Source organism: Triticum aestivum, chromosome 5B (genome assembly GCF_018294505.1).
Source record: "Triticum aestivum cultivar Chinese Spring chromosome 5B, IWGSC CS RefSeq v2.1, whole genome shotgun sequence".
NCBI classification, from domain to species: Eukaryota; Viridiplantae; Streptophyta; class Magnoliopsida; order Poales; family Poaceae; genus Triticum; species Triticum aestivum.
The window spans coordinates 286,284,149-286,293,678 of NC_057807.1; the positions used below are offsets into that span (position 1 = coordinate 286,284,149).

At 46.2% G+C, this 9,530-nt stretch overlaps 1 protein-coding gene across 1 annotated transcript; it reads right to left on the reverse strand.

Annotated features, from left to right (window-relative positions):
* Window positions 1-5,701: 5,701 nt before the first annotated feature.
* Window positions 5,702-9,060, reverse strand: LOC123111430 (uncharacterized). Its single transcript, XM_044532229.1, has 3 exons — window positions 8,259-9,060; window positions 6,419-7,200; window positions 5,702-6,265 (listed from the first exon to the last, which is right to left on the reverse strand). The coding sequence occupies exons 1-3, from the start codon at window positions 8,952-8,954 to the stop codon at window positions 6,049-6,051; spliced, it is 1,695 nt and encodes a 564-aa protein (XP_044388164.1). The 5' UTR covers window positions 8,955-9,060; the 3' UTR covers window positions 5,702-6,048.
* Between the last annotated feature and the right edge of the window lie 470 nt (window positions 9,061-9,530).

A 9,530-nucleotide genomic window follows, 5' to 3' on the forward strand; every position in this document is an offset into this window, starting at 1 on the left:
TCATGCTGGGACACGCCCCCTTGATCCATAAATTGATCTGGTCTGACCGGCTCTATTGTCCAGGTCCTGTCGCAGGTCATAAGTGTATCCTGCGGCCGCTGTCTCTCTGCCTCTACGGTGGGGTGGTGCGGGCTGGTGTTCGTCTTGAGTTGCCGCTCTGTCCCGGCCACGTGGTGGTCAATCAGGTCCATCGGCAGCATTACGCGTTGGCGGTATAGACTCCAGGGCCTCATCGTCGAATTGGGGTAGCAGCTTGCACTTCGGGTAACTCTTAGTTGGGCGTTCGAGGTCGTATTCCTCGGCTGCCAGGACATTAGTCCATCTATCATTGAGTAAGTCCTGATCAGCTTGGAGTTGTTGCTGCTTCTTTTTCAGGCTTGTTGCAGTGGCTATTAGCCGGCGCTTGAAGCGCTCTTGTTCGAGGGGTTCCTCTGGCATGATGAAATCTTCGTCGTTGAGGCTCTCATCCTCTTCAGAGATTGGTAGGTAGTTACTATCCTCCGAGCCCTCATTCCCGACAGGATCGTCGGGGTTACCTTGCCCACCCTCCCAATTGTCATGTTCGGATGTTGGCTCGATAGGGGCTTCTTGGTCTTCAGCGTTCTCCAGAGTATTATTGTCTCCTGTGCCGGTATTGTTGTTCTTTTCGCGATGCGATTTCGAGCAGCGTCGCTCACGTCGACGCTTTGGTGGTGCCTCAGAAGGCTTGTCCTCGACTGGACCCTTCCCACCATCGCCGTCATCCTCTTTGGGTGTGTCCACCATGTACACGTCATATGTGGAAGTGGTCGTCCAGCATCCGGTGAATGGCGGGTTCTGGCCTTGCTCATCTCCGGTATCATCGTACATACCGTCGATGTCCTCGGAAGCGTAGTCGAGCATGTCGGTTAAGTCCTCGACAATGCCTATGAAGTGGGTGGTGGGTGGGATGTAAAATTCCTCGCTCTCAGCCCCTAGTATGGGCTGGGCGTAGTTCGGCAATGATTCTTCTTCAATGGCGAGAGATTGCATTAAGTCCAGGGACTCGTTTAAGAGCGAGGTTTGGGCGGGGAAGCGAGAGTCCGTGGAGTTGGGCGGGACAGAAGTTCCCTGGCCAAGCTCAAATGACGCGGACCTCGAGAGTTCGAAGCTAGTGTCCGGAGGCGAGTCCGGCTTCATGATGATAGAGGGAGCCTGGCGTAACTCCGGGCCTGCCGGTGACGCGATCCCCTCCGGTTCTCCGGTGTCAAGCTCTATAGCTGTAGAGAGTCCGGCGGGCTCCAAACTCCCGTCTTCGGACCCCGATGATGCACTCCGGATCTAAGGCCAGATCGGTGGTTGGGGCCGCGAATCCTTGGAAGATCAAGTCTCCTCGGATATCAGCAACATAGTTCAGATTTCCAAAACTAATCTGATGACTAGGGGCATAGCTGTCGATCTGCTCCAGATGGCCAATCGAGTTGGCGCGCAGTGCGAAGCCGTCGAATACGTAAACTTGGCCGGGGAGAAAAGTCTCCCTCAAGGCAGTATTGTTGTGGATGACCGACGGAGCCATCGAGCCTTCTAGTGACGGCACAGTGCAGCTCTCAACGAAAGCACCAATGTCGGTGTCAAAACCGGCAGATCTCGGGTAGGGGGTCCCGAACTGTGTGTCTAAGGATCGAAGGTAACAGGAGGCAGGGAACACGATGTTTACCCAGGTTTGGGCCCTCTTAATGGAGGTAATACCCTACTTCCTGCTTGATTGACTTTGATGAGTATAGGGGTTACAAGAGTTGATCTACCTAGAGATCTTAATGGCTAAACCCTAGATGTCTAGCATGTATGATTGTGATTGCCTCTACGGACTAAACCCTCCGGTTTATATAGACACCGGAGGGGCCTAGGGTTGTACATAGTCGGTTTACAAAGAAAGGAAGATACATTATCCGAATGCCAAGCTTGCCATCCACGCAAAGGAGAGTCCCATCCGAACACGAGGGAGGGCCTTCTGTCTTGTATCTTCACGGCTCATTAGTCCGGCCCATGTAACATAAACCGGCTCCCCGAGGACCCCATAATCCAGGACCCTCTCAGCCCCGGCCGTTATTCTGTTGTGGATTTGGATATCGGTTGTATGGATCTTTGCTTTATTTATAAAGCGGGGCGAAAGCCTATTTCAAGAAGAGGATGTGTGCGCTGCAGGCTCTACGAGCGACGGTACGGTGAGGCCCAGATGAACACAGGCGTGTGTGTTTGGGTGATCGTCTAACTGATTGTTCTAAACTAAATTACCCTTACAAAAATAAAAGTAAAAATTAAATACTACTACGTACTCGCCCATGCAACTAAAATTGCATACTATGTAAAGCCTCATCAATATACTTGCATACCTTCTTCAGCCTTTCCTTTAGTGCCTCCGTGAACCGATGGATGGCATGACCACTGGCGTCGTGTCGATGCCATTTGCTTGGGAGGAGAAGCGTCGAACGAGGTAGAATGGGTGTGGTGAGAGCACACACCAGAGTGTCGGGTCATCATTACATTCTGCCTGCGGCCGGTGGCGGAGCTATATATGTTGAGGCCTGGGGGCCACTAACCTCCCCCCCCCCCCCCAAGCACAAGCGTTCGGGGTACGGGGTATCACCAGATATTTTTCACCAGATTCCTAACAAGAGAACTATTGCTTATCTGACCGACTCTTTAGGGAGGCAGATGTTCCAATCAATGATGTGCATTCTTGTAGCATCCAGAAAACAACATTCAAATGTGGAATATGTTGGCTCCAGGTATGGGGTGCCCCTCACATGACATGCAAAACGATCAGATGGTTGGGCCTACAGATTCCGGAATAGAAACTTGATCAGCTTTTTGGTGTTCTAGCTATGACATTAGAGGAATCGTTCGTGTTAGCAGTTGACATGAGTAATGTAGTATTACATGCAATATGTGCATTCTATATTTAGGAGTAACCCCCTGCTGAGTTTAGCGCATCAGAACTATAACTTTTGTTACATATATATATGCAATTTCCACACCAACGTTGCATTGTGTTTTGTCAATCTAAAAGTTGTACTGTTGTGGTTTGCTTTACTGGACAACAACATGCTTTCTAAAGGCATTACTATTGTTGTGAATCTCCTTTTTCTTTTGTCAAGTTTTGGTCCTTATATTTGAGCTGAATAAAACCAACAGTTGACAAGTCACACATTCTTAGCACCGTATTGCCCAATAGATGGGAGCACCGGATATTTTCTCATGTGTGATCATTCAATTTTGAATGAGACCAAGACGAGCCTGCCTATATTTGGAGGTTCACACTTCATTCCAAGATATACACAAATGATTTTCTATCAACAAAAAGAAACCAGTTCAATACCAAATCAGTATCATTAAATATATCATTCTCCGTAAAAAACAAACCATCAAACATACTTTTATACTCTCTAATTTGTATTAATTGTTGTTGCTTTAGTTCATCGGAGAAGTATTCTTTTTATTTCATATTGTGGTCAAACACAACAAAATTTTACTTCTAAATACACCTTATTTTTTTTATCGGAGGAGCATGATATACCTTCTAGCCTCACGTGTTTTTTTATCACATGTCATGCTAAAATGACGAAGGCCGGAGATAGATCAAATACATAATATTGGTGTGTGTTTGTGTGTGCGAGCGCGCGCGTGCGCCACACGACTATATAGTGGGTAGGCAAGATTTTACGTGCTGTATGAAACTAAACCACATGCTCAACCGCTTGTGCATGTCATCTTATTTCTTTTGAGTTTAGCTCTTGCTATTGTACTCCCTAGGCGGAGTGTTTCACGCATTAGCTAGGCCACTGATCCACGTAGACCCCCAGCTCTTGTGTCACCTCGGATGATTGTGTCGGGTAAATTGATTGGAGTGATTATTGAGAAGGAACTGCACATTTGAAAACACCGTGTCTTTGCTGAAATAAATCTTCCTTTTTGTTTGCTACATCAGTTCCATATGACAAGCTTAGGTTCAGTTGAGTTAGTGGACAAACAGAGGGAAAGAAATATGACAGTGAATGAAATAACATTCATGGAATGAGTTGAGGCAAAACCTCCAGCTCTTTTTTAGATCTTTGTTGCCTACACTTATACCAAACAAGCAATGGATTGAGATGACTCCTCATTCAAGCGATACTCAACAAAAGTAAGAAATGTTTGACCATGATCCTCATCTCGATATAGAAAGAAAATCAGTCTTCCTCATACCCCCCCCCCTCCCCCTTCATTCATAGAGTTGTGTTAGGCATATAGCTAGTGCTTATGGTGAACTTCATTTCACACCTAATAAACCCATGACTGAAAAGAAAGAAACTTGACACGCCATAGTGACCAGCGGGATGAGCATCGAAAAAGTGTTGCTCAACTCAGTGGAACGGAACAAGAAAAGAGACCAGACCTTTGAAGTGGCCCACCACCAGGGTTGGTGTTGTGTCGACGCCCCCGACACCTTCCTCCAACTCGGGGCTAGAGGTAATTTGGCTGATCTATGCAATGTTTGTTGAATCTGTTAAAATTGCACTTCCGCTGGTGTAGTGGTCAAATGAGTTAGTAAAAAAGATGAGACAACACCACACAAGTTTTCTTTTCCATGTATACAACAACAAATTAAAGCCTTTAGTTTCAAACAAGTTGGGGTAGGCTAGAACTGAAACTCATCAGATCTCGCAACCAACTCATGGTTCGGGCACATGGATAGCTAGCTTTCACGCATCATTGTCCATGGCTAGTTCTTTGGTGATATTCCAGTCCTTCGGATATCTCGTTACAGACTCCTCCCATGTCAGGTTTGATCTACCCCAGCCTCTCTTGACATTATCAGCATGCTTTAGCCGTCCACTACGCACTGAAGCTTCTGGAGGCCTGCGCTGAATATGCCAAAATCATCCCTAACGATGTTGGACAACCTTCTCTTTAATCAATGCCACCCAAACTCTATCCCGTATATCATCATTTCAGACCCGATTCTTACTTGTATGGCCACACATCCATCTCAACATGTGCATCTTCGATATACCTAACTATTGAACATGTCATCTTTTAGTCGGCCAGCACTCAGCACCATACAACATTACGGGTCGAATCGCCGTCCTGTAGAAGCTGCCTTTTAGGCTCACATCTTCGTCGATATCACTATCCTTCTGCAACATTGACCTTAAATATCGAAAGGTGTCCTTCTGAGGTACCACTTGCCCATCAAGGCTAACCTCATCTTGGAGGTCGGCAAAGCTGCATATCAGAAATGGAGCCGCTTCGAGCTGGGGTGAGGAAGTGATCCGTCATTTTTTTTCCTTTAGTGGCTGCTATGGTGGTGCTAGAGGCAGGTAAAGGGCGTTGGCGTCAAGCTCAGAGGATTCTTCGGTCTTGATTGTAATTTTCTTTCTTGGTTGGTTTTCTTTTGTGTAAAGACTAGCGTTCTGCTGTGTTTTTTAGGTTTAGAGGATTCTTCGGTCTTAATTGTAATTTTCTTTCTTGGCTGATTTTCTTTTGTGGAAAGACTAGCATTCTGCGGTGTTTTTTAGGTTTGTCAGTTCGATGTTTGCACGGCTTGTAGTAATATCTTTATGATATAAATGAGACACGTATTACCATGAAAAAAAAATCTACAGTACTATTGTTAGCAGTAGGCGGCGATCTGGTGCCATATGGAAAAATATGATCAAACAATGCTACCTCTTGTAGAGGTGACTACTGCCAGGGTCTCTTTTATACAGTTTCTGACAAAGAAATATATTCATCAAGCTTAACTGGGACAATATTCACAGGCTCGGACATAAATTAGGCCTTAAACCGAGCATAATATTCATCAAGTTCTGCTAAGTGAATACATTCATGTGCCACAGAACGAAACAAAACACCCATACGATAGCAAGCAATATGAGTCGGTTACATACTAACAGCAAAGGAGACCCTGCTCATCTATATAGCTGACAAGGTACTCCAATTATATATGCATAGCTGCAAAATAACTTGATACTGGAATTCTGGACCGTGGACAACTGATGTTAATGGTAGAACAGGTCATGGTGATGGATGGCGGTGATGGGCCATCCATCACCGAAACCCCTGGTTATAGTGAGCACCATCTTGAACATAGTAATCGTCCTCGTCATCATCGAACTCATCTTCATCTCCCTGAATGTTTTCATGGACAACATTGCCCCCAATATCATTACGGATTAGATTCCGTTCATCCCACAGTGGGCAGGAGCAGGTCGGTTTCTTGGCCTTCCATTCCTTCCCACAGGTGTAGCAGAATTCATAGCCACACCTGCAAGCAACCAAGAACAAGATGCATGAAATGGTTAAGACAAACAAGAGGCCCAGAGCATTAGCAGCGCATGAAGGATGTACAGATTAACATATTTTTTTACTAACACTAACATTAGTAACAAAATGATATGAGAACGGCGCAAGTACTTACACACAAGTCATATGGTAGCAACCCTCTGCGAGTTCAATCATGTGCTGGCATTTGACACACTTGCGCCATAGCCGGCGCTCTGCAAGGTTCTCTAACTTCGCATCTCCTGAATGAGCATGGGGGTGCATCATCTTATAGTCATGACAAGTCATCCTGTCATGCCATGGAACCCTGCAGCTGATGCAGAACGAGCCTCTGCATTTAACACACTTTCTCAATGTGGCAGAATCAGCAACACTGTACTTTGAGCAAGATTCTTGCATTGGCTGTATCACTTCACTCAACGACATCAAGGCTGAACACTTGGGGTACGGACAATAAATCTTTTGAGTGGGAGGGATTTGTGCTTCCCTGATACGTTGCACCATGATCCCTAAGAGTCGCGGTGACAGGAATACCTTTGAACCCTCGACAGTCAGCTGTTTAGTGCAACCATCTTGGGGGCAAGCTGGGAGCATTCCGTGGAGTAGCTTAACTTTCACATGCTCCTTCATGCAGGAGAAGCAAAAGCGATGTGCACAACCTTCGACTGCATGAATTTTAGAAACATCAGTGTCTTCAAGGCAGATGGCGCAATTCTCTCTCATCTCCATGCCAGTATGCACAGTAATAGCTTTGGCAAGCTGAGACTCTACAGATTCTCTGGCTAGTTTCATCACATATTCAAGTTGCCTTCGTTCGACAAATAATACTTCACATTGCTTAAATTTCTTTCGCACTGACAGGACCTGATCTATCATATCTGCAAGCTTCTTCTGTGTTGGCCGCCAAAATCCAAGCAACTGCAATCCCAATGATAAGAAAATAAACATTGGTCTAGTTCCCAGCTGTGTATAGTATGTACCATCATAAGATAAGACCAATGCTAAAGAATTCAATCACTTAACCATCGAATTTAGACTTACTGTCATACAATAAGTAACTCCACATGTATGCAAATTGTGAAAATGCAAATATGTCTACATTGAACTCGAGAAAAGGCTAACACTGAAGGAGACATACCACTATACTGAAATAAATTCACTTTGCTGCAGATGTTCCATTTTAACTTGACTGAACACTATTGGGATACTACATTCTACACCGGCATCTTACTGGGTTAGTAAAATATAATGAGCTCAACCAGAAGTCTAAACTTTGCTCGAAGAGTTAAAGAAAATACTTCTGCATTGAACATGAACCCTACAGTAGCCACTATCAAATACTGAAAGAGGACCATTGATGCAGAAAATATCCACTAGCAATCTGGAGCATTACAGGGAAAAATGATGGATTATTTGATTGTACTCCTGCTTTTCCTCCCAATACAGTAAGCCAGTACAGCACATAGCAAATTAGTACAATAAATAACGAGGAGCATTGAAATGGTACATTTAGCTAGAGATGGGATTATGTGGCAATAAAATCATCAGTACATAATACATCTAGAAGTCCAGCATTTGCTGAACATTGTATCTAAACTCCAAAATATCACCATCCACAATCATCTATTCTATTCCCCTCCTCTTACATGATAATAAATATAATAAATATACCGCAATTAAACTGAAACTAACAATGTCAAACATCCTAGGCATGAGAAAACAACAATGCCAAATACATATAACTCCCAGACCTCCAAATACACTAACAATGTCAATTTAAGAAGATTATCTACTGATCTGCTCATGCAACCCCCGGCCCTCCAAATACACTAAGAATGTCAATTTAAGAAGATTCTCTATTGACCTGCTCATGCATCTGTCAGCCCTCCAATTCAGCATCTACTTATTTAGTAACTAAGCATTAGAAAAATGCACGACTAGATACGCAAAGATTTAGAAGTTGTATCATGACATACATGGTTGTACAGCACCCTGTAATCGGTGACAATCTTGATGCTTTGGATCCCCAACCCAAGAGCCGCCTCGAGGCCTTCGGTGAGCGCCATCACCTCGAGCGTCATGTGCCCACCCACAGATGCTTCCACCGGCTTCTGTATCCTGAGCACCACATTTCCCTGGTGGTCGCAGACGGCCACGGCGAGCACCGCGACGCCCGGGTCCCGGTCCCGCGGCCCCACCACCCCCTTGCTTGACAAGCCCTTGAAGAAGACGCGGAAGATGGGCTTGGTCGGGTCGAGGGGGCGCTCGATGTTGTCGCCATCACGAGCCCATTGGTCCTCTGGAATGGATGCGAGCTCGCGCGCGAAGATGGCGTCGTGGGCGGCGATGCGGACGGTGGCGGCCGCTTGCGCGTGGGCCTCGCGGAGGCGCTGGGCGTCGAGGCGGTCCTCCTCGGCACGAGCGAGGTCGGCGGCGTGGACCGCTAGGGCGTATGCGACGTCCGATGACTCGAGCACAGCGGCGGACTGAAATGGGGAGGAGGCGGCGGCAGAGCTGGAAGAGGAGGGGTTACTGTTGCCGCGAAGAGATGCTTGGATGGCCTCGGCGACCTGGAGTTGGAAGGCGAAGTCGAGATCGGAGGCGGAGACGGCGGCGGAGGAGGCCAGGGCTGCCTGCTCGTGGAGGGCCGCCAGGTCATCGTCGCCGGCCATGGTCGGTCGGAACCCTGGTCAGTTGCGGGGGGAGAAAGCGAGGGTTTAGGGGTTTGCTGAGAAGCGTTGGAGACGATTTTCTTTCTTTTTGCTAAATTTTAGTCTACTGATTTTCAACCGGCAACCGGCAACTCTTTCCTCGGTCCAAGTGGTGCTTGTTTCTAGTGTTTCTTCACTCCGAGCGATGACAAAGAGAGATGATGAAAGCACAAGTGTTTTTTTTCGATGATTTTGATAATTAATGTCAACGTATTTTTTGTTAGACTAATGTTTTTATTAAATGCATTTTAGATAAGTTCAACAATGAAGTGGCAGGACAAGAGGATGTTGGGGAGACTATCATTTGAAGCACAAGAGCAAATGAGTTCATCATCATCACACCATCTATTACCTTTTGGAGAGTGGTGTCTTCTAGATTGGTTAGGTATCACTTGGGAGCCTCTGTCAAGATTGTGGAGTTGAACCAAGGAGTTTGTAAGGGCAAGGAGATCGTCTGCTTCGTGAAGATCTACCCAGGTGAGGCAAGTCCTTCGTGGGCGATGGCCATGGTGGGATAGACAAGGTTTCTTCTTCGTG